Source organism: Lonchura striata, chromosome 7, assembly GCF_050655825.1.
Source record: "Lonchura striata isolate lonStrDom1 chromosome 7, ASM5065582v1, whole genome shotgun sequence".
NCBI classification, from domain to species: domain Eukaryota; kingdom Metazoa; phylum Chordata; class Aves; order Passeriformes; family Estrildidae; genus Lonchura; species Lonchura striata.
The window spans coordinates 35,120,990-35,146,055 of NC_140709.1; the positions used below are offsets into that span (position 1 = coordinate 35,120,990).

Genomic DNA, 25,066 nt, shown 5'->3' on the forward strand with positions numbered 1-25,066 from the left:
ATCCTGCTGGCTTTCACCCAGAGCTGCTGGCAGGAATCCACTGGGCTTTCCTTCAGCCTCTGCTACAAGCACCTATTCTCACAGACATGTACATGCATCACTATGCTACTTTGTATAGGTAACACACAGAGGGCTTGCATATACAGCAAATATCAGTCATTTGTATTGGTAAAACATTTATATTTTAAATGATTAAATATAATGCACTGGCAGTTATGGATCTTCTTCCTGGACCTCTGATTTTGGCATACTCAGTTTTCATTTTGGTTTTACCTAATTCTTCAGCTCTAGGTGCAGAGGAAATTAGCTTTATTTCTGCAAGAAGCAAATATCTTAATTTTTAGTGCAAGATAATTTCAAGCTTCCTTTGCACTTAAACAATTAATCTACTAATCTTTCCTGCCAAAACCATATCAGTAAAAGCAAGGAGAAAATGTACTGAATATATGCAGAGTATTTTCTTTTCAAGTTTATGGAACATAGCATCTCAGGGTGTCCCATGGCTGTGTGTAGAATGTACTCAGAAAATAACAGGTTATCAGTATATTTACAATTAATTTTGAAACAGAGTCCTTTTGCTGCCTGCTCTCACATCCAGGAAACACCTGGGGACAGGGTAGAAACATGATTGAAGAGAGCCTAAAACATTTTTGGCCCAACTTTTTCCAGAAAGCTCTCCAAATTAATCTGCAAGGCAACAATACAAATGTGATGTAAATATTTTTTAAAAAAATCAGTATTTTCAGTCTATTATCAGTATTATCAATACACTTTTACACAGAATTTTAAAAAAGAGGATTGTTTTTTGTATCTCCATGAGGCTCCTTGTGCTTAACATAAAGTTGCCCTCAACTCTGAGATTTTTTAATGCCAGAATTGTTATGGGCTCTGTCTGAAGGATCTGAGAGAAATGGAAGAGTATCCATGGATTTGAGCCTCAGCTGGCAGCAAAAAGACCTCAAAAGTACATATTCTTCAGCTCAGGTTGTACTACCAAGATTTTCCAGCTTAGACAGAGTAGACATGTGCAGATCTGAAAATTAATTCCATTTGTAGTCAGCATACCTTGATGCAATTCAGAGGAGCAGACTAACACTGCTGCCTTGCATTTTCTGTTTTCACACACAGTAAAGCAGAAGAGGCTCTCCTAAAAATGCAGAAAGAACGAGACTTTCATCGAATGAATCATAAACGAGTGGTCCAGGAGAAAAACAGGCTGGTTTCTGACTTGAAAAGGTACAAAATAATTTTAGTTGCTATTCATATAGCACTAAATATAATGTTTTAAATTGTTGCCTGATAATGACATAACACTAAGAAATCTGAAGTGAGTCTAGCTGCATTTAGGTATGTCCTGGTAAACAGCAGCTCCATGTGACCATCGTGACACACAGATCAAAGAATTTCCAATTATTTATTTGTGGTGGATTTTCTATGATGCAATATGCATTAATGAATACATAGTATTTCTAATAGTTCGAAACAAAAATTAGTTGTTTTTTTTAACCCAGATCTTTTGCCATAAATAGGTGGTGATTTCTGTTTAGAATTTTTGCCTGTTTTAAGGATAATGGGTATCACACCAAGTTCAGAACCTTTGCATTCCTGATTTTCATAGCTGTCATTTTCTGTCATCTTGAACTTTGAGTAAGAAACTTGCTATGTTGCTTTGGTTGCAAATAAGCCTAGACTAGTCCATTGCTACTGAGTTATAGTGATTTAATTTCTAAATAGGAACTTAGTTTAGAATCTTTTCTTCACACATGTTTTAAAATAACACTGGGGAAAGGCTTACATCTGGAGCTCCAGTAAATTCCCCGAGTTCTGATGGTGTTGTTATCCATCAGTGCATGTAATTCCAGCTCCCTGTTCTACATCCCCGCCCTTGGAATGCATGCATGCTGATGCAGGAGGGCACTCTGCACTGATTTATCCTCTGTGACTCAGCATTTTGCAGGATGCAGTTGTTCTGGAGCTGGTGGTGTCACGTGTTTCTTGTGTCTGAATCTTAGTTTGTCTGAAGAATTAAAGTACAAAAGTATTCATTGTGTAATGTGTAGTGAAGAAATAAATTGGAATCATATTATGACTGGTTTGTGCAGATGAGGATCTTATTTGGTAGTCAGATAACAGCTGTAGTTCTCTTTCTTCTAGTGAAATACAATCCATCTTTAAGAAAACAAATTAGCCAAAAATTAATGTGCAGTATGTGTATGAAGGATTAACAAATGGACAAAATTGGATGGGTTGTTTTAAGATGTGACCAAACAGGCTGTGAATCCTCTTATTCATTCATCTAGCTTTCTTTTTCTCCTTTTTTGTGGTATTGCAGTTGGTTAGTTACATACTAAACAGCTTTGCTGTCTCCTCTGTGTTGACCTTTTGGTAATTTTACTCATTTGTTTGGGGAGGGAAAAAGTTATGCAGATATAAATCTCTGACTTAACTCATCTGTGAGGAATAATTTTTCCTCCTCTTGCTCACAGGCTGAAGGCACATTATGCATCCTATGAACCGATGCTGAAGCAGCTGTCAGAAAAGTACCAGAATTCACTGACACAGAAAATGTTAACCAGTTTGGAGAGAGACAAAGCAATGGAACAGGTAAATATGTAGTGAATACCACTTGCACAGCTGTAGGGAAGCTTCTGGATTTTACTTTGGTGAATACACAGGATATTAGGATATTTCTGGTATAGCTTATGGAGTCTTCTGAAGCAGACTATTTTGTGAGTTTCATGATTTGGTGAAATATTAGCAGTGAAAGTATGTGAAACATGGTGCCACAGAGCAATAGATGTCTGTGTGTACTTGCTCAGTGCTGCTCTACATGAGCCAGCAGTGTGCAGCAGGTGTGATATTCACACCCATTCCCATGCTTCCATCAATGCCTTTGGAAGTAGCTTATTTTAACTTCTTTTCTTACTGCTTTTTTCCTAAATATACCCAGGAGTGACCTGCTAGTTCAGAAAAAAATACATTAAGAGATCAGAGACAGTTTTTCTGTCTTGAGTGGAATATTTGAACACTATTTTTCTTCTGTAATATTACCTGATGAATACAAGATATTTTGCCTCTTTGACAGTAAGCAGTATGAGCACAGGTAGCAGATATCACAGACAGAAAATTACCTTGCATGTGTTTAAGGAAAGAAGTAGGAAAAAAAGAAAAAAACCCACCCAAATTATATTTTATGTAGTAATATTTTATGCAATTATATTCCTGCAATTGTTTCAGCAGTAGCATCAATTATATGTGGGTAAAATGAAAGGAATTTACCATGCTGACACCCTCTTCTGATAGTCTTCATCTCTCATTTCCTCCTTTCCTCTTCCTCCAGTTTTTCTCTGGTCACCTCAGGGCTTACTTATAAAACAGTGAGGATTATATGTTTGAAATTTCAATAAAGAAAAGAAAATGCCCTATAGAAAAAGGAAGTTTATGCTTGTATGGAGTTCTGCTGAATCAGGAGTACAAAATGTGGAACAGTTCTAATGCTATGAAATTTCAGGGGCATATATATGTGTGTGTGTATGGGTATATATATATGTGTATATACATACATATATATATATATGAGTATATATATGTATGGATGTATGTGGAGGACCTCTGCAGTTATGAACTGTATTGATTCCAGAGCAATGAATTTTTTGTAATGCATAACACCATCTTTTGTGACATTTTGTTGTGACGAAGCTGTAAGTCCTACTGTGCCATTGAATTTGAGATCAGTGCAGTGACAGCAGTTCTGAAAGTTGCTGGTGTAGTCAGAACCCTGGTATTCTGTATGTCTGCATTATTTTAATAGAGTTGTAAAAGTGTTTTGAGAGATTCTGGGTGCCTTGTGTTCTATTGCATTGTTGCTCTGGATCTTTCCAATATCTTGAATTAGAAGTTATATTCATAACTTAGAGACAATAGTGAAGAGCTAAAAATTATAGATGGAATTAATGAAGTACACCAGCATGAATTCTGTGTGTTGTGAACAGACATTTCAAAAGTAATGTTTTCATATTACATTTTCATATTGCTTCTCCTTGTTCTTTCCTCTTTTTAAAATTAGGTTACAGGTTTGCAGGCTGTGTTAGAAAGTTTGGAGTCTGGATATGCTAAGCAGATCTCTGATACAAAAGGTAAAATATTCCCATCACCAGGCTTAGACTAGTTATGTATTTTTTTTGATTTGATGCATCTTAAAATATGGTGTAACTGTAAATCAAAAATACTTGTCCTACGTTTTAACAGCTGACCTGGTGTCTGAGCAGCAGTTTTATAATTTGGATATTTTATTCTGAAGTGTATTCACTGAGGAGAGTGAGACTGCTGAAGGCAATATGAAATATATGAGTAACTTGGAAGGACTTTGTCCTCGAAATCTATTTTGTGACTGATTTTGTTAATGTGTCTGCTGATATTCCCTTTTCTCTGTGTGTGTGCATGTATTCTTTCCCAGCTCACTCTTCAGAAAGTATACATTGTGGTCTGGAAACATTTTGAAAATCCTGATATTATGGAATACAGACTCTCATTTTTACAGAGTATTGCTAAGATGATACAATACTTGCTGGAACAGTGTCTTTATGGTACCACACTACTTCCCTAATGTAATAATGTAATTTTTTGCATTATTTTTTCTAACTCCATCAGGAAAACCCAAGCACTTCTGCTTTCCTAAGTAAGTGAAGCTCATGCTATCACATTCTCTGACAGCATCAATCCCACTAATAATTTTGAACCTATTTTTCAATTGCAGCTACATTGGATAGTAAGATAAGTTTCAAAGAAACCAGGTTGCTTAAATTCTCCTGAAAATAAGTGGGATGGTACAAAAGGGAAGTGGTGAGCTCCATCCTCTGACAACAGAGTGAAGGGGATGTGATACGTGCCTTAATCATGAACAGAACTCCCATCAGAGAGAACTGTTTACTTGAAATTAGAGAACCCTACAAATATTATACAACTTCCAGATGAAGAATATGCTCCAATTATGGCAACTTCAATATCTGTTTGTTTTGTAGTTCTGGGGTTTTTTTTGGGGTTTTGTTTATTTGTTTGTTTGTTTTTCCCATGTGTTAAAGCCTAAACCTCCTTTGGCACTGGTGATACACCCCAGGTGAAAAGCCAATGAGTTACCCCAGCTTTTGACAATGAAACTTCATTACTTCCCATGTTCATGGAATTACTGTCATTGTGCAAAGTTCCTCTAGAAACACAAGGCTGAGAAAAAGAATAGTAGTCATATACATTTATTTTGGGGTTTTTTTGTGTTTGTAGTTGAGTGAAGAGGTTAGGAAGCATTGCCTTCCTTTCCTATTAAGATAGACTCTGGCTTGAGGATATGGAGTGCTCATGTTTTACAGTGTGGATGGATCTGTCTCCTTTTCATATTAAACATACTTTCATTTGTTGTTGGATTCTAAAAACCACTCTCTGGCTGTTCAGTCTTGTTTATTCTCCAGAAATCTTGAAAGCACTTTGTAATGCCAAGAAGTGACAAGGAAGGGAGCCATTTGATAAATAATTATATTAAAAAAAACCCCTTGTCAGTCTCCAACACAAATTAAGCTCATCAGCCACCCACATGCTTCTACAAGTCTTAATTTGCTTCATACCTTGGGTATCATAAATTAATCATTATTTAAATTCATTTTGTTTCAGCACTTTGTCCTCTAATACTACATAATTTTTATTGCCCTCTGTAGGTCATACTCATGTCTCAGTGGGTAATATTATCTCTTTAAAATACTGTCTGCTGCCTCTTGAAAGGTAGTCATATTCTTATTAATGAGAGAGTATAATCCTGAGAAACATGGATTTCTCGTGGATACTGGAGAAATGTTAGTTTAATTTTTCTCAAAATTCAGATTTCTGTTGGAGTTGGAAGTCTGGGCTGGAAGGAAACTTCCAGCTGCACTTTTCAGTCTTCTGGGCTGACTTCTGTGCATTGGGATGCTTGAGTTAGAGGACAGTGCACACCCAGAGCAGCAGATTGGCCGAGCTGAGCTGCCCCTCCTGGCAGGTGTCTGCTTTCACTGCAGTGCAGAGCCTGAAGGAAGCAGGAGGGCCCTGCCCAGCAGCAGCAGGGGACTGCCCTTCAGTGCTCCTGAGGCTGCATTTGTCCCACAGCCTGGCTTGACCGTGGAACACCTGGAATGCTGGCTTGGCTAGAAGCACTGAGATTGGCTTTTAATTCATTTTGGATTTGCTGAATTTGAGGTTCTGCACATCTGCTCCAAGAAAGCTGGAGAGGAACTTTTTACGAGGGCATGTAGTGTCAGGACAAGGGGGAATGGCTTCATGCTGAGAGATAATAAGTTTAAATTAGATATTAGGAAGAAATTCTTCCCTGTGAGGGTGGTGAGGCAGAGGCTGCCCAGAGCAGCTGTGGCTGCCCCATCCCTGGAAGTGCCCAAGGCCAGGCTGGACAGGGCTTGGAGGAAGCTGGGATGGTGAAATGTGTCCCTGCCCATAGCAGAGGGGTGGAAGTGGACGAGCTTTAAAGCACCTTGCAACCCAAACCATTCAGTGATTGTGGGTTTGGTTTTGAATTTTGGGGCTGCTTCTTTTTCTCTCTCTGAGTCATACAGTGCACAATAAAGAACAAAGGGGAACTTCTTAGTATTCATGGTGAGTTTGCATTGTAAATTTGATTCTGGCAGCTAGGTAGGAAAAAAATTAACAGTACTTAATTTTAGGGCAACTATTCTCGACTTTATTACTCAGGCATTTGATGTGGGAGCTTTCATCCTGCTGCATTTCAAGCAATTGAAGATAGCATCCACAATACAGAGCATGTAATTTATTTACTAGCAGTTTTTTGCTGTCTCATGTCAGGCTGCTGTTCTGCTTTATACAGAAATCCTTCAAGATGTGAACATCTAATAATTTTTAAGACATCTAAAGAAACCTAATTCTTACCTTGCTTGTTTCAAAATGATATTAAGGACATATAGTATTTGGTGAGGAACTAGTTAGCAATTATTTTTAGGACTTTGTCATCCCATGGGCTGGTTCTCTCTCTCTGATGCCCACTCAGAAGTCGGCTCTGAGAAAAAAAATTATACTTTGAGTTCAGATTACTTTTTTAAAAGTAATGGATTTCTTTAGAAGGAGATTTGCATTAAAAACTGGTTGTGTTCTAAATCTGATCCTTCTTGATATGATAGCAAGATCATACATAGAGGAATCTAATTATCAAAGTGAGAGAGCTGATATTTTATTTAGGGTATTGGCATGTATTAACAGTGCTTGCACCCTTCCTCACAGATCTAAACACAATGTTAAATAATGCTCTAAAAAATGACCCCTTTTTCCTGCAGGAGTTCAGCAGTGGTGACTGTGGCTTGCTTATAAACCTAAGTGAACACTGCTATGGCAGCTGGTTCTAAATATGTTATAAAACTGCTCCTTGCTCAGTACTCTTCTTGTATTTTCTAAAAACAACAGCTGCTTATTTATTACCCAATTATATTTGGAAGTTGAACTCATTGAGTTGCTTTACTCATGGTTGAATTAACTCGTTGCTAAGACTGTTAACTGTGTTTTTCCTTTCCTTGATCTGATGCAATTGCAGTTAGAAGGTCATGCAAAAAGAAATTTAAAATTAGCCTGGTTGTGCCCATTCCATATGCAGTGCAGTCAGAATAGAATATCTTTGAACCTAAGCTGTTGATATCTAAGTGCAACAGTTCTTTGGAGCTCAGAACTGTCATAACCCTGTGGCTTTATAGGTATGTGTGTCTCAAAAGGACCAACAAACCAAATACTCTGTGAGCAACATGCTAGTGGATAGCAGTTACTAAGTGAGTAGAAGGTTTTATAGTTACAAACCAATTTTTCTGTTTAGTGTTCCTCAGAGGAAGTTATTATTCAGGATATCTGTGACAGTAGCTTCAACTTTTAAAACATAAATACTAAAGTTTTTTAATCCAGGCCTAGTTCTTTCCACCAGTTCCAGTTATACTCAGGTTGATATACAGGAAGGCTTTGTGTTGCTTGCTCTGGTTTTTGTTTGCCCCAAGGGTGGAGGGAGTGTTTGAGATTTTTTTCCCTTTAAATCATCAGGTTTGCATTTTGGTGTAAAGGTCTCAATAAAACCATTTTACAAGAGCAATCATTTAGAAATACATAATGTGAAGTAGATTTGTTTCAGTCTGTATTTTAGCTGTATAATGAGTTCTTTCAGTCAGAGATTTTTTTTTTTTTCAAAGAACTGAAAGGGACATAAATGCACAAATCCTGTTGGAAATCAGCATTACATTATTTTTCATGTAGATCTATGTACATCCAACGAGCACTGCAACAAGACACAGGGATCCCAAAGGGCTGTGTTTGGATTTGTGTGAGTGCCAGTGCAAAGGCTGGCAGAGAGCAGTGTCCTTTCTGCCAGGTCATGGCAGATGCCTCCTGATATAGTCCACATGTGCTGTACTCTTCATCCTATCCCTTTCAACCTTTGATGATTTAAAGCTGTGTTACCTGCTTAGGATTTCTTTGCTGAGTTACCTATTCATCAGTAATTCCTTGTTTGAAAGATGGGTTGGCAGAAAGTGCAGGGAAATAAAAGGAATTGTGGGCTGTAAACCAGAATATTGCATTGGTGGTGGATAGTGGATAGGATGCAGTGAGCTGATGTTTCCTGTGGCTCTGAGGGATATTAAAGAATGCATCCCCATTTCCCTGTGAATCTCTTTGTACTGCAAGATTATTGCATTTTTGGGGCTAAGTCTAGGATACCTTTTGAATAAGGTGAAATTGTTTGTGGAGCGGAGATATGTGTAGCCCTGGAAAACTTAATATGGATGGCACACTAACCTGAATATCTTCTTATTTAAAGTGGTGTTTCTTTGAGAATTTCACATTTCTTGCTAATATAAAGTAAGGAGATAGCTTCCAGAAGAGTAAATAAAAACCATTCTGATGATTTATTTTATTGTAGGTCATGATTGTACAAGGAAGAAAGGGTTTGAAGGTCCCACCCAGAAAGCTCTTCGAGAAACCAGGCAGCAAAAATTAATTGTTGTTGCAAGCTCTTCCTGTGATCCAGACAAAGATGCAGAGAAGAAGATGGGCAGGAGAGAGCTAAAGGTACTGTTCTCTTTCCAGCTGTAAGTATCAGTCCTCTTTATACAGGTGAAAGACACCTGTCCAGTGTGATTAAAAGAACTCCTGCTTAGCAGAAGTAAATAGGACAGGTAGGTAACAAGTTTTGGGTTTTTTTTAATACAAGTTTCTATCACAATTAAATTTTCAGGGAATTACAGGAACTCTGATTAATTGAAACTAGCAGTCTACTTTTTGAGAATCCAATGTAATCACTTAGCAGAGAAAGAGCACTGGCTGTAATTGCTTCTTGCTCTGATGCGTTTCTTTTGTAACTTGAGAAATCCTGATGTGTTCCATAATGCTTGCAAACTTTTCCAGCATTTCAGAATGTTCCAGCTGGGACTAAAAGGGACAATATTTGCAAGACTAAGGGTAAAAAACTGGTAGTTTCCTCCTAGTCAGGGCTTCTAAATCTGAGTATTCCAGAGGTGAGTTACTGATTCAGTTTGGAAGTTGTGCAAAATCAATATTAATTTCTGATTGAATATTTTTTTATTATGGAAAAGAGTGTTTAATTTATTCTGATTGTTTTATTTATTGGGTTCCATTTTGGGACTGCATAACAATGCTTTTTATTTTTTCAAATTAGGGTAAACATTGTAATAGCTAAAATTTCAGCTTTCAAAACTGTTACTCTGCTCTATTTTTGTTTGAGAACTACAGTAAGTGTTTAAACTGGAGGAAAAGAGCTTTGGTTGATGATGATATAGTCAGAAGCAACTTCAATCTTTTCCTGTCTCCACAAGAATATATTCATGGTAATTAATTTTTGTAGGTTTCTGTCTGGCTTTGCAAGAGCATTTCATCTATTTCACTTTGGCAGTACATGTCTCCACAGACAAACATACCATTTTAGTTCAGTTTTCATTCTTTTTTCTGTTCCTGAGCCCTCAAATTAAAAAAATCTATATCTGTCTGTATCTCTTCTGTTGCTTACTGAAATATTTTGCACCATGTATAACAAAAATTTCTCAATACTGTCCCCACACCTATTAGTATCTGAGCCACGTGCCAGTCAGTCCATCTCCACTTTCCCTGTTTTTCATGCAGTGGTGGAAAATTTCCATGCTAGACTCTTAGAGGTACCTCCTCTCTTCATTCTGACTTCTGAACACAGAAAATTTCATTATCCAACAAGCAATCATTTTTGTATTTCTGTTTCTACTGAAGTCATCAGGATTTTTATGGAAAACTTCATCAGATTTATGCTTCACCCCCAAAATATAAACTTTGCACAGGTAGTGTGCCTGTCTGGCTCCTGTTCTTTGAAATTCATGAGCACAGTTAGTTGACAGGTTCTGGCAAGCATCTGTGTTTTTACAGATCTTATGTATCCCAAAGGAGTCCCACCAGAGGCCCTGATGTCTTTATTTAATCAATGGATTAGAAAACTGGGCTAGTTCCAGAAATAAGGCATCAGAAAATATGGGCATGTTTGAATGTACTAGAATTTTCCATGGCTAAGCAATAGTCTAAAACTTTAGGTGTGAGATTAGCATCTCTTCCAAATGGAACAATAGTTCTTTTTCACTTCACATTTCCTGCATCTATTATTTCTAAATATTTCCTTTCCCCTAATAAAGGATTCCAGCTTGGATAGTGCTTGTGGATTGCTGCTTAGGATGTAAGAAATAAATGACAGAGGGAGTGATGAATGTCTAGAGTGCAAAGAGGTGAGTTAAAATTATGTTTAAAACAGAACAGACAGAACTCTGTCCTGTAGTGCACATTTATTGAACTGCAGTTCTAATCCAATGTACTGAATTAAAATAGTGTGTTCTTATTCAAGTGTTTAGGTATCTTAAGTATTTGTTCCCATCAAAAGGACGAGGTATAAAGGAGAGCCTTCCATTTCTTAGGTGAATTTCTGTGATACTTGGAATCAAGCTTGTGTGGTGTCTCATCTGCTCTGATCTATATCAAAAAATCTTTTTAAGTTCTGCTGTGTGTTACATAACTTAGATTCTTTCTTAAAATGATTCAACGCGAATGAACATGAGCATCTACTGAAAAGTGTTCCATAAGCCATTTAAATGTTTTATTGGGAAGGGTAAAATTGATTTATACTTACTGAGATTATGATTCATTTAAATTCTCTTTATACCACAAAGGAACTAAGAGCATGAATTTGGTCAGTTCCATGGAGTTTGGTGAGGAATATATATAAGAAATAAATGCAATTGAAATCCTGCATTTGCATATGCATTTACTACAAAATAGAGAAAGAGAAGATGTGGAAAATCTAGGTAAAATTCACTATCTAGTATTGTCAAGCCTGCTTCAGTAAATGTAAGTGAACTTATAAAGCTTACAAAAGTTAAGAGTGAACATATTATCCAATTTATAAGTTCAGGCACTTGGATTATATCCCATTCAGTAAAAAGCCACTATATTGTCATGAGATTGTATCCTTGAGACAAAATTATAAATGTTTGTATTAACTGTACTGTTACATAGCAGTGAGCTATGGTGATGGAAATGATTTAACATCTCTTCTGTGTCTGGTAGCTAAACAGTGATCTAACAAATGCCTGTGCTTTTAAGTAGATGCAAATATGAGTCATAGCTGAGCTAGAACATTTACTTCAAGGACAGATATATATTGTGTTACTGCAATATCCTGTAAAAGCTGGCATGTCATTTAAAACACAGAGTCCCTTTGATGTGAAGTTTATCACTGAAACAGCAAGGGAAACAGCAACAGGATTTTTTTTCTAAGGGAATGCATTATTCTGATTTTACAACCTTTGTTATGAGACTGAATTAAATTGCAGTAACAGACAATTAGTCTAAACTATTTACATATCTGGCCCTTAATAAGCCAGTATCAATAGTATAAGTAATTGTAGATTAAGAATGTGCATAGAGTACTACTTTAAACATTTAAATTAATTAAAATACACTCACAGGTCATTAAAATTGTAGAGAACCTTTGATAATGTGAATTTCATTATGCTCTTGAAAACTTTCCTATTTTTATTCTCTTGGGTTCCTTTCAGAGTTCATTCTATGTTTGATTGCTTTTTGAAGTAATTTTAGCAGGACAATTGCAGCTTTTTTATGTTCACTAAATTATATTTCTACATGTATTACAACCCAATTAAATTTTCTCAAGTTTAACTCGCTGTAAAACTTTATCGAAAGGTGTGTTGGACATTACTGGAGTTGAGGAGTTATCTGTTTCTGTGGAACAGATTTTGCAATTATGGCCATTGTGTATATAAAAATAGAGAAGTAAAATCCAGTGATCGAACAGACATGGCTTTTGTAATTAATAAGACTTTGGGTTGAAATATCACATGGGTACATGGATTACAGTGAAGTTTCTCCTCAGTTCTATGGAAAAAAGAGTACAAAATTTACAAGAACTGCTCTTCCTGTGCTCTCAAGTAGAAGGGGAGATGAAACCAACTGATTACTTAATCAGATTATTGAGTTTGAATATAAATTAGCACAGGTGTACTGGGGACAGAATTGGAAAGGTGGTCCCAAAGTAATTAGGAAGGGTAGTAAATTAAACAGACAATCACTTTGTATTTGTAATAATGTGTCTAAGAAAGCACTGATTTGGTGTTCAGAAGAGAGTAGGTGACTGACAGATAATACTGGGAATGCTTATTTCTACAGCCCTTCCCTGGGATAATAAAACTGCAGACATGGAGCTAAGAAAATTAATTCAAGTTACAATATAAGACTGCAGCCTAGAGAAAGGAAAATACAACGTCTGTGTTCCAAATGAGATAAAAAGTAAAAGCTAAGAAGTCATAGACTAGACACTAAAACTTATATTCCTAAGGAAGTTGGCAGTGTATAACTGAAATTTTACTCAATATCTGCAAGAAAGTGGGGAAAGAATTAACTGGGCAAATGGATTTGCAAGGAAAAATTGTTTAAATCCAGTCTATATTACATCCATGGAAGGATAAGAGGTACCATGGATAACGCACGAGAGCACTTAGGTTTTAAAAAGGCTTTGGATACTGTCTCACAGATTAATTCCTGTGAACAACTGTGGAAATTTGGCCCGACATAATTTTTTTTAATTAATGGAAAATAGATTAGGAGCATGCAGATATACTGAAGAGGCTTTTTTGCAGGGATATATTTGCCTTAATGATCTGGAAAATGGAACAAAAAATAAGCTGACAGAATTTGCAGACCAAGTGGCCTGGGTTTGGTGGGGCTGCAACAGCAAGTGCAGCTGAGGACAGGAGTGGGATTTCAAATCTGACCTATTGGAGAACTGATCTAAAGAAGTAACAGACAGTGTAAGAAAAGATACAAAACTCTGCCTTTAAAAAATGATCCAATATACAAATAGAGATCAAGAAGATTAGAAAGAGTTAATCATTGCCTTTTAATTAGAGTAGGCTCTAGGGTATGTTGTGTGAAACAGGATTAACATGAATTGAAAACCACATAATATTGTGGAATAGCTGAACACTGTTTTGCAGTGTAAGCCAGGAATATTGCCTGGAGCATGTGGAATATTCCTTTTGCTAATTTCACATGGCATGTGGCTTTGGCTGCAGTTTTGTGTGCAGTCTGATCACAACTCATCAGGAGAAAAGTGGAGCATCTACACCCAAGCAGTAAAAATTATTAGAAGTCAATGAAACTGTCAAAGAAAGGGTGAAAAGTGAAATTGGGTAGTCTACAGAAAAGAACCCTAAGGGGAGACAGGATGCATCCTTAAAATAGAAAAGAATTCTGTTTAAAAAAAAAAAAACAGAAATAAAACCAAAAGCAAATCCAAAATGACAAAACAACCTGTTAGAACAAGTAGTAATAAAGTAGAAATTCAATAAGTCACTAAGAGTACAGTGGATGTTAAGCAGCAAAGAAAATTTATATCCTTAGAATATGATGCCTCTTTACTTACAGAATTAATGGTCTGTGGCTCAAATGTTAAGATTATGAACAAAGATTAACTTGGTGTAATCTAAAATGTGTCCTTTAGTTGGTTTTGATGGAGTTTAATTTAAAAGAATTACGTGTTTTGTTAGGCAATTCTGTATTTGTTTAAAAAATACTTTTGCTATGGACTTGAAAACGGTAAAAAGAAAGCTGCTTTTTGGGTGAAATTCATGCTTTTAAAAAAATTGTCTATTGTATTCTGCAATATAATAGATAATATGATTATGGCTTTAGTTTTATTATTTGCTCAAATGTCTTTAAAGATGTCAGGCCTACATGGAGAAAATGAGAAAATGCTTCAGAATGTTAGCTACAAATAAAGCTATAAACAAAATATTCATTCAGTTGCAAGACAAAATTATAAAGACAACTTATTATACAATTTCCCATCCACCTTTGCAGTTTTGTTAAATCGAGACACCCAATGCTTTGCATTTTTAGTAGTAAAATTGATTCTGTAAGCCATTGGTACTTGATCAAACTACCTCACAGATCATCCAAAGGGTTTTCTTCGTGCTGAAGAACAAGGCTTATTTTGAGACACTGCATGCTGCCAAGAATAATAAAGTGACAGGCCCCCAAGATGGAGAACCAATAAAGAAAGTTGATGGGAAGTAAGATGCATTTGATCCTAATTCTAATTGTACATAGGCTTTGCATATTCATGCATTTCTTTCTTTGGCATCAATAAGGACAGATTTTAGAACTGAGACTGTGAATCTCATTCTTGCTATAGTCACTTGCAAAAACTGCAGATAAATAATAAAATTACTGGGGTTTGTGTACAAATGCTTTGATCTCCTGAAAGAGGGATGTACGGTGATTGTATTTAATTGAAGAAAAAACCTTTGAGTTTCTTTGCAGAGAAGATGGAATCAATGTTAAAAAATTACATAAAGACTTTAAAATGTTTGGTTTTCTTTGCTTTTACAAATAGCTGCTGCTGTGTTCCTCAGGACCCACAAATGGAGAGAGTAAAGAATTGTGTTGTGCACGAGGGTTCCTTTACTCCTCAGAGTTCCTGCAGCACTTTCCCTCTTTCAGGTTGGGCTGTGGGATAGGATTTGACTTTGCCTGAGTTCAGAGAGAACTTTGCAGAGGCACCAGAGGCTCCGAGAGCAGGAGGTGGGATGGTGCTTGCACAGCTGTTGGTCACGTCAGCTCTGTTGGCATTTGAGACCATAATTGAGCAATTTCATTAACTCAGGACCAGCACTTTGTTTTCCCTTTAATTAAAGTGTCAAGACCTTAGCATTCCTCTTGGAAACCAGGTGGGAGTTGTGGGGGGAAGAGGAGGAGAATGATTTAGTTGTGCTTCTTTGCTCATTGACAGGTGTTCGGTGCTTACAGCCCCTGAAGGGAATTCTGCCAGTACTGTCTCATGTGCAATTCCAGTGCTCTTTGGAATGTTCAGCTTCTGCCAGGATCCCCATTTCTTTCAAAGAAGCAAAGGCACTAACCAGCATAGTGTGTAGAATGCACTAAACAAAACATAAATAGTGTTGGGTACCTCAGTTACAATGTTACTGGTGCAAATTTCATTTCATATGAAAAATGTCCATGGTTTTAGGAAGTGCTTTTTATTGTGTGAGACAAAAAAAAAAAAATCCACAAAGGTCTACTTCTAATTATAATTCCTCTATTTTTTTGTTCCAAGGTTTGTTTCATAATGAAAAGTTTATGATGCAGGAGTTTGGAAACTCTTTATACTGAATTTTAATTTTCAAATCAATTATTTGCTTGGTTTTTTTGGCTATTAATAAAACACATAAAAGTGTTACTTGCAATTGATATGCAATGGCAAGTCAAAATTTCAGAAGGGTAATTGTATTTGAACTGGGTAAAGAATCACCACTATTTTTAAAGGAGCATTCTTCCAGAAGTATTTGCAGTCTACTCTTCAGTGGTTTACCTTAGCTTGGTGTTCAGAGATGTGGCTAAAAATGCAATACATGAACTACTACTTGATATACATACACAAAAAAAGCAGATTAAATGAGGCCAAACTTAATACTAATTAGGTGGTTTGTTTCAGTGGTTTTTTTTTTTTTTCATTTTAATGTAGTTCAGCTAAAATTATTAATAGATAAAACTAGATCCCTTTCAAAGTAGTGAAATGTGATTGAAATATGAAGTAAGTGCTCAAACCCCCAAAATCTGGAGGGAAAGGCTCAGGTCCTGACTGTAGTATTTATATTTTAAATTAACTATTCTGCAGTAAGTTATGGATTTTGGTGTTTCAATCTTTTTTTCCAATATTTAAACAAAGCCTTTGCATATGTCAACATCACTTTAAGGAAAATGAAATTCAACATTAGCATTCCGTTTTCATGGTAACAAATCTCTAACATACCCTAAGAGCTCTGGCATTGCTCACAGTGTTCAGGGTTGTTTGTCTTGTATATTCAAACAGCACTTCTGGGAGTGGAAAGTAAAATCTTAATTGTTTCTGTTTGAATACAACAAAATGAAATAAAATACTAAGTCTTTACTCCAAACAGTTTATGAATTAATAATCAGAGTATTTCCCCCAGAAAATGTGACTCTGTTTCATTGGAGTGTCACATACTATGAAGATGTTAATGGGTCACAGGCCTCTTTGTAATTGGATTTCCAGTTCAAATCCAGGCTTGACAGGTTTGATCATGATTAAAACTAGTTGTTGTATAATCATGGATTAGTTGATCTTACCTTGCTCTTACATGCAGTAAGTAAAGGGCAACCTCTGTCAGCAGGCAGGCTGAAGTTGGGCAGATTTGTGCTGGAACCCAGCCTGAAATGATATCTGTACAGGTGGGCTTTTACACCAGAGGAACAGAAATAATTCCTGTGATTTTCAGACAACAAAAGCAACTCAGATTTGTTTCCACTACATGGAGCCCCTTTGTAAAGCACAACTGCTAAACAGTTCTGTGAACACATTAGGAATCGTCTCATATTGCAAATTTGTTTTTTCAGAAGTGCAGTTTAATATCTCACTGTGGAGTTTAACCATGATCTCTAAACTTGGGGGCTAAAAAGCAGAACGAGTCAAGTGGTTTCACAGCTCATTCAGAAGAATGCTTTTTTTTCCTGTTTCCTTTCTGAAGTCCTCTCTCCTCCCTAGCAGCTCCCCTTCTCTTTCCTACCTCTGCTCTCTTTGTAAATTCTCAAAATCCTTTCAGCTGAGGTGCTGGATTACAAAGTTTGAACACACAAGTTTCAAAGCCTAGTTTCAGAATTCTGTTACTCGGAACAAAGGCCACACCATGCTGGTGTGACAGCAGAACACCAGATACTCAGTGCACAGTTTCAGTTTGCATTTCTTTAGTATGGTGTACACCATAGCTCTGTATTTATTGTTTCCAAGTTTCTACCTTGTGTATGTATAGTTCAGCTAATGTGCTATATACTGTAAATTAACCAAAACAGATCAGCCAGTCAGACATTTATAATTTACTAGAAATCTGAAGCTGTTTCTATTTTTGCAGGAATCCTTCACTCACTGTACAAAGCAAATCTCCCTCATGTTTCTGTAACACCTGCAAAGAAATTGTTCTCTTGAAGCAGTACAGCAAAATCTGAGATTTGCTTGTGATGTAAATCTCTCAAGAGTTCATTCCCACAAAAAAAAAAAAAAAGAGATAAACAAGAAAAAAATCACTATGCAGAATCACAGTTCATAGTATTTTACAAATCCATAATCACTAAAAATATTTAGTTTACCAGTAGTACTAGTTAATGTGAAAATGTCTACACTATATTTCCACACTTCGGGTGCGTAATAATTATAATTTCTTAAAAATTCTGTTTGGATTACTTAACTCTTGTAGATAATTTAGGAACAATGCATATAGTTGTGACATGTCTCAGTCTGGAAAAGATATTGGCAATAGTAGAGGAATTCACAGGCCTCCTTCACACTGGTGTAGAAATTATTCTGTGCTACAAGATGTACATGCCCCTGGCTTGAACCCAGCAGATAAATAATCAAAGAGTCATGGTAATGTAATACTTAAGAATACCCCAAGTGTATGTTTTGATATAGATCACAGGGTTGGTTAATGTGAAAATGCTGTCCTTGATTTTTCAATATTGCAAATGAGAAAAATAGTAATGAAGATAGAGGTGAAATAGTAGATATCTTTACTTTTAAAAAGTATCCTTTGAGAGAGGAATCTTCATTTTGAATATATTTTACCTGGATTTTTGGATGTACAGTCAGCTGTTGAGTGATTGGTTTTATCCAAATAATAATAATTGGAATGAGATATTCTCTTGAGTTGCAGGCTAGAAGGCTTTGGCAGCTGTTTATTCTGCTGCTCCTGTTCTGTTGTTGGCTAAATTTCCCTTGCTCTGATCCTGCCCCTCCAAACTCATGGTTGATGACCAGTTCCTGCCTGCCACAGAAGCTGTGAAAAACAGTGTGTGCAGGTTTGCTTTGATCTCAAAAATCCACCCAGGCTAAAATAATCTGGGAAATAACAATGAGGAGAAGCTGACAGGGCTTTGTTTGAATAATTATTTATTTATAGAGTTTTGTTCTATTTTAATGGAATACATCCTATTATGTCCTAATTAAGTGTTTTATTACATAGTTTATAAAAAGAGTGAGATGGGGAAGGCTGACAATATGTGGAGCACATTTAAGGATAATTGGAGAAGTCTTGTGTTGTATTTGATAACTCCTGTATTGTTTTTAAAAACACAACCACACACGCTAATGAACTCCCATATTTTGTTAGCCTTGCTGCTAAGTTAACTGATATTTGGTCTGGGAGTCATAGCAAGGAGGTCTTTACAGTCTTTGTAGTTTATTTCCATTTTTGTCAGGGTACACACCGAGTAAGCTTCTAGCCACCATCTGGTAACACGTGTGAGTGGAGAGCCTCAGTGGCAGTAAAAGAGGCTGGCTGTGCCAAGGCTGTGGCTGGGAGCTTAGTCAGAACATGCCAACACCTGTGCAGGGGACTGTTCTTATCAGCTGTGTCAGCTACTCTGCAAGGCTCCAGACTGGCTCACATTTTCTACCTTTGGAAGTGGTCCTTTTCTGTTTCTTTGTGTTAAAAAGTTTGGGGTTTGAAATAATTTCCGAGCATCAGGGAAGCTTTTAAATTAGAGTTTTGGAGGTGTCAATGTTGTTCCTGACATTACAAATCCTGAGTTTATTACTTTTAAAGATCTTTTTACTGGTTGAACTAATTCACTGAGAATTTCCTGTCAGAAGTAAGTTACTGTAACAAAGGTAATGAGAGGAAACAAGGAAAGGATAACCTTTTTGCCCCTCTTTGCAGCCAAATGTATTTGAGCATCACTTTAGTATGTCATTGGATTGTTCCAGCCATGGTACAGCTGAGATTTGACTTTATTAGTGCTCTCTTTTTGGTGAGTCTGTATCAACACTCATTTGGCTATTATTTTTAGCTGCACAAGTATGTGCCTGTGAGCGGTTGATGTACTTGTAGTCTGCATTGTCTTCTTGTAGCTGCACACACAATCATTGAATGCCATTTACCAAGGGGTTTTAACCTTTCAGGTTTGCCTTTTCTTTCCCTCAAAATATCATCCATACATTTAGCAGTTATTAGAATTCCAAGCTCTGCAAAGGTGTCCAGGTTCCGTGCCATGGAAGTTAGTAGGAATAGGTCATGGAATCTTTGAGTGGATTGAGCTGGAAGGTACATTAGATGCCTAAATGCTTTTGAGAATTTAGGGCTTATATGCTAAGATTGGGTGGATAATACTGTCTAATAAATTTTCTAAGTGTAAATAGCCAGCTTCTGTCTAGAGTCAGCTATCATTATATAGTGTTGCACTGTAAATTATTTTTTTATGGTAATTAGTAAATTAATAATCAAACAGATCTAATGTTGCCAATGACAAGGTTCCAATTTCCTGCCACTATTTTCTCCCTTCTTCTTCCATTCTTTGCAGAAAATAATCAATTTTCCTGGTGGTACTTGTTTTCTCCTGGAATGATGAGGTGGATAGGATGGCTGTGGGTTCAAATCCATGCTCTTCAGTGCCAGGGAAGCTGGATGTGCATTAGCACGTGTGAGGGACAGCATCTGCTGGCTCTTAGATCAGTATGTTCCAGGAAACCTTTTCCCATTCACTCCAGAGTAGATGAAAATTTCTGGGGGGAATTTCAAGTTTGGGATGATTCTTACAGAATCCTCACAGCCTTTCTACATCTGAATGCTGCTGGAATTGTAGAGGAATTCAAAAAGTTCAGTAAGTGTAGGCTTATTGAACAATGGTCAAAATTTGTCTGCCTCTACAGAGGACTTTCATAGTGTGCATTTCTTCTCCAGTTGTCCTCTGAACATTGTGTTGAAGGGTTTTCTCCAGTCCTGCTCAGGTAAGGCTGTGTTTGGGGGGTTTGGGTTTGAGAAAGCTGTAATTCTGTTGCTGTGATTAAGACTTTCTGCTCTATGAAGTACTGCACTTCACCTTTCTGCTGAGGTGGGCATGCAAAGCTACAAGTACCTATATATATAGTATGTGTCAGTGCAAAAATAGTTGGTTCTGTATCTACACCTTCCATGCAGTGTTTTTTTTCCCTATAGAGATTTGAAGTGCTGCTCTCAGCTGCTACTTTGAAGTTTGCTCTTTGTGGTTGTTTCTTCCCATCAGCCCTCTGAGAAATATCCAGGTAAATCTGTGCTGTTTCATCCCCATGTGCTTTGTGCATTGTTCTGACTCAAATTTTTTAATCCTCTAATTAAGAAGAAAAACCCCTGAAATTTTCAAGTGATTTTGATTTTTCTGTAATTATAGCAATGCATTTTCTGTGGTGTTCTTTACATTTTCTTTAGATTCTGAGTTTGAAAGGAAATTTTTGGAGAGACTGTACCCATCAGTTCGATTGAAGCCTCCAAAAATGTGTCTAAGCCCTATTGAGATTACAGGCACACACAAATAATGTGTTTGTATTAGCAGTAATATCTTGGGTGAAAAAAATCCAACGTAGCTTGATTTAAGCATAGAAATATGGAGTTAGGACCCCACTGAATTAACCTCTATTAATTATGCTTTTGCAATATTTTTTAAAAATGATTTCTGACTCAAAAGAGGCATCAAAGCACTTGAATTTCACTATAGGGTCCCCTCAGTGCAGTGATATGCCTGACTTTCAGTACAAGGCTTGGCACCAGGGAAAGAATGAGAAGTTTTTTAGTCTTAATAGACTTTTTGGATAGTTTGTTAGAAATTGAATGTAGAATAGGTGTTTTTATAAGAGACTTCTTAATTTTAAAATGTATTTTCTTTTAAATGTTTTTGTTCTGAATAAATAAAATAGTATTGGTCAGAATATAATCCTGAGAGAATGATCCCTTTTTTGAAATTCATTACCAGAATATATTAAGTGTAAGGTTTTTTCCACTCCAAAATAAGCATATGTGTCTTTAATTGTAGGAATGATAGATATGGAGAGGAATGATGTCTGATGTGTTTGTGAGCATTACTTTATGTAGTTGAACTGCAGTGCTGAATAGGCCCTCTATTTTCTTCCACAGCAACAGCAAAAAAAAAAAAAAAAAAAAAAAAAGAGAATCTTTAATATCTAAGATGTTGCCAGTGTGATTCCAGTCAAATTCTCCATCTGGTCTGGAGGCAGAGTATTAGTGAATTTTTCATCAGTTAGGAGCTGGAAGCTCGAGACTTTATTAGGATTTCCTTCAGGGCAAGTACAAAGGCAGTCCAGTGGTGCAGTTTATGGCTTAAACATTACAGGCCTTGTATCTGATGTGCTGTAATAGCTGTGATCACATAGGAAAGTTATTTAAAAACAAATTTAAATGCTTTTAGTAACTGCAGTTCCTTCGAGTAGAAAATGTGATGGTGGTTTTCCAGTTTTACTCTTGGCAGATATTGCCTTCAAGACCTGCAGAGGGGAGGCAGAAGCACAAGAACAACAAATGAGGTGTTGATGAGGATAGAAATGAAAGATAAAATAAGGAACTGATAGGTGAGGCAGAACACTTATAAATGCATGCTAGTGTGAGTGGGACTTAAGATGGGAAAGGTGGAAGTGCAGGTTCTCTTTATGCATAACTGGAATAATTATGTTGCACAGAATTTTCCACGTAGCATGGAATTACCTAGGGATGCATGGAAGCTGGAAAGGAAATAAGAGTGAAAGTTCAATAAGAACATGGCAGATGACTGTGAACTGCAAGTAAAGAAAGAATGAGGCAATGATACAGATTCTAGATCATAAATAAGGGGACAGAAGATTATGGTTTAGAGTTTTAGAGGGCAGAGGTGGGGGGAAGACAAGTGTGTGGAAAGGGGTAGTGGAATTTGTGTGTTGTAAAATCAAGAAAGAATGATAGGATTTCTGATACAGGGAGAACTTTGTCAAGGGAAATGTAATTTGCCTGCTCCTTTCCACTTGGGTTTGCTCTAAAGAGGAATGTGTTGAGGTGGATTGTTGTCCTAAGACTTTTACTAAAGTCACAGAGAAGGGTGCCAAGATGAGGTAGGACATTTACTTTAAAAAGACTATTTCATACAATACTAGTTGGAGTGAAATTCAGATTTAGAATTAATTACATTTCTGTGTGTTATTTCAGTGGGTAAGGGAGAGTCCTCCCTCCTCAGGCACATTCAAAGGGCAGTTAGGCATAATTGTATGGGCAGGGAGTCAGGGATCAAGGGAGGGTTTGAACCTCTGTAGGTTCTCAAGATTTGGGAAAGTTAGAAGGAAAAGCCTTTGCTAGAGGAATGGATGGAGGAGACAATAATTTAATATATCAGGATTGTTAAAATAAATTGAAAGGGTAGTTGCCTGAAAAGCTGAGAGATATGCCCTGTTTGCACCATTTACTTATTTGGTTTTTCTTCAAACTGATTTTGCATGGTGCTAAGCCCTGTGTGCTCTACTGCAGAACTCCTTGCCGTGTTTGCTTCTAATGCTGCTTTTTCCCACTAGCATCTTACTCCTCTTACCTCCAGATTGTCTTTGGCTTATTTCTATCCAGACTTATCCCTTGTAATGGCCCATGAGTTAGAATTGGGGGTGCAGCCTGTGATCAGACAAATTGTCAGTTTTTCTGGGTATTGTTGGGCTGTATCCCTTTCTGTTGTAGATTTCTGCTGGTGGCTCTTCAAGCATCAGGCTGAAAACTGTGGTCAGTGAATTCTGTGGGGATTTACCCAGTTGTGTCTCAATCCTGGCTGTACCATCGCTCTCTGAGTGCACATAGAAATATTAATATATAGCAGTCTTAAAAATTAATAAAGCACTTTCTTGACACATATCCTGTGCTATAGCTACTGGTGAGTGAAATTTGACATCTCCAATAAAAAGCTTTGCAGCTATTATGGCAGTGCCCAAATGCCTAAATTTAGAATGAAATTGCAGATTGTCTTGAATCTCACCATGGATGAGCAGCTGGGAAGAATTGGTTTTTCAGATATTCCCTCTGACTTGGCCAGAGAGGATGGAACAGAGAACTTCTCTATTATGAACAGGTTGGAGAGAGACCAAAAAAAGACAAAATAGCCCCTAGTTCCATCTCAAACTTGTGTGGGTTTAAGGGGCTAATGGTAATAAAAAGCAATAAAAACTGCTACTTACATTCTTTCTAAGGTTATATGATTTTGAATACAGAAAAAGAACAGATCCATTAGGTAAACAATTGCTGTTTGTCAGAGTAAAATTCATTTTAAGTCCCAATGCCATCTGTCCTAACCCACATGAACAAATTGCCTTTATATTGAGAGTACATGGCCTAGGTTTCAAGAATTGAATAAAATCTTGTAGTTTCTGCTATCCCACTTGAAAGCTTAGTGTTTCAATTTTGTAACTTGGGAGTCAGGTGGTGATAAACTTACTCTGTTTTTGTGTCTCCTGTTGTAAGAAATTGTTGCGGGGAGATTGTGCCAGAAAGCTATGGTTACTTTCAAAACTATATTTAAAATGTAAAAAATTGACTCAAGAAACAGAGAAACAAAATAATAGAACTGAAAACTATAAATAATTAGCACTACAATCAACGCAAATTATCCCATGATTGTAGAACATACAGTTGTGGAATTGTACAAAATTAACATAAATTGTGTTATAATCTTGCTAGTATGTTCAAGTCTGACATGAAGCCTTAAATGGGGAATAATCAAATGTATTCAGAGATTTTTTTTTTCTTTATAAACTATTTAGCATTTTCATATGTGACTTGGGGGGGCAAAAAGAGTCTCAAAAATCTGATTTGTTTTTGCATTAGAGTTGCTGATAAATTTATGAAATGACACATTGGTGAGGTCTTTTTCCATGAGGAGACCAGGAAAATGAGGAGGGGAAGTCTGGATCATAGTCTGAATCATTTGGTAAATGAGAGAGAAATAAATTTATACTTTTTAAACTATGCTTTTAAAGTTCACAGAATCCTAGAATAGTTTGGCTTTGAAGGGACCTTTAAAGGACATGTAGTTCAACCCCTCTACAATGAGCAGGGTAATCTTCAACTAGAACAGGCTTAATTAGGGTGCTCTTCATCATTGACTGTGACAAAGGGGACAAAATGTACTCTTAATAGCAGTGTTTACTTAGCAGACAGGAGTAGAATAGAATTTAGTAGATGAAAATTGAATCTAAGGACATTCTGGGTTAGAAAGAGTTGCTTTTTAATAGAGAATGTAGTTAGGCATTTCACAAATGTACTGGCAGTTACAATCAATCCTTCAGCCTTGAAAAAATGGACAATTTCTAAATAATGGGTTTTTTTTTAAAGCGGTGTCTAGCTCAAATAGAAATTTAGTTCAAGGAAGTGCAGAGGTCTGGGTTTTGTGTGGTCCAAAATAATTTGCAGACCTTTTGGATCTGGTTTCATAATCTGCCTTGCTGAATCTGGAGCAGACTGACTTCATCACACCTTCAGGCACTCTTAGCAGTTTCAGTTTCACTACTGACATGTTTGTGAAGTAAGCCTGGCAGTACCTCTTTCATATTCTGCTGTATCCACTTCCTGCAGTGCTGCAAATATTTCTGGTGGCTAACTGTGATAGATGTAACTGTGATAGATGCAACCAGCTTTATCACTTTTTGATAAAGTAC

General features: G+C 36.7%; 1 protein-coding gene across 6 annotated transcripts in view; it reads left to right on the top strand.

Moving 5' to 3' along the window:
• The window catches only part of SPAG16 (sperm associated antigen 16), a 363,770-nt gene that overhangs the window by 18,624 nt on the left and 320,080 nt on the right, over window positions 1-25,066 (top strand). For all 6 annotated transcript variants that reach the window (XM_085585489.1, XM_085585484.1, XM_085585485.1 and 3 more), the window contains 4 exons: window positions 1,129-1,236; window positions 2,487-2,604; window positions 4,067-4,136; window positions 8,942-9,090. In XM_085585489.1, coding sequence (XP_085441615.1) covers window positions 1,129-1,236; window positions 2,487-2,604; window positions 4,067-4,136; window positions 8,942-9,090 — 445 coding nt within the window. The remainder of the gene's footprint in view (window positions 1-1,128; window positions 1,237-2,486; window positions 2,605-4,066; window positions 4,137-8,941; window positions 9,091-25,066) is intronic.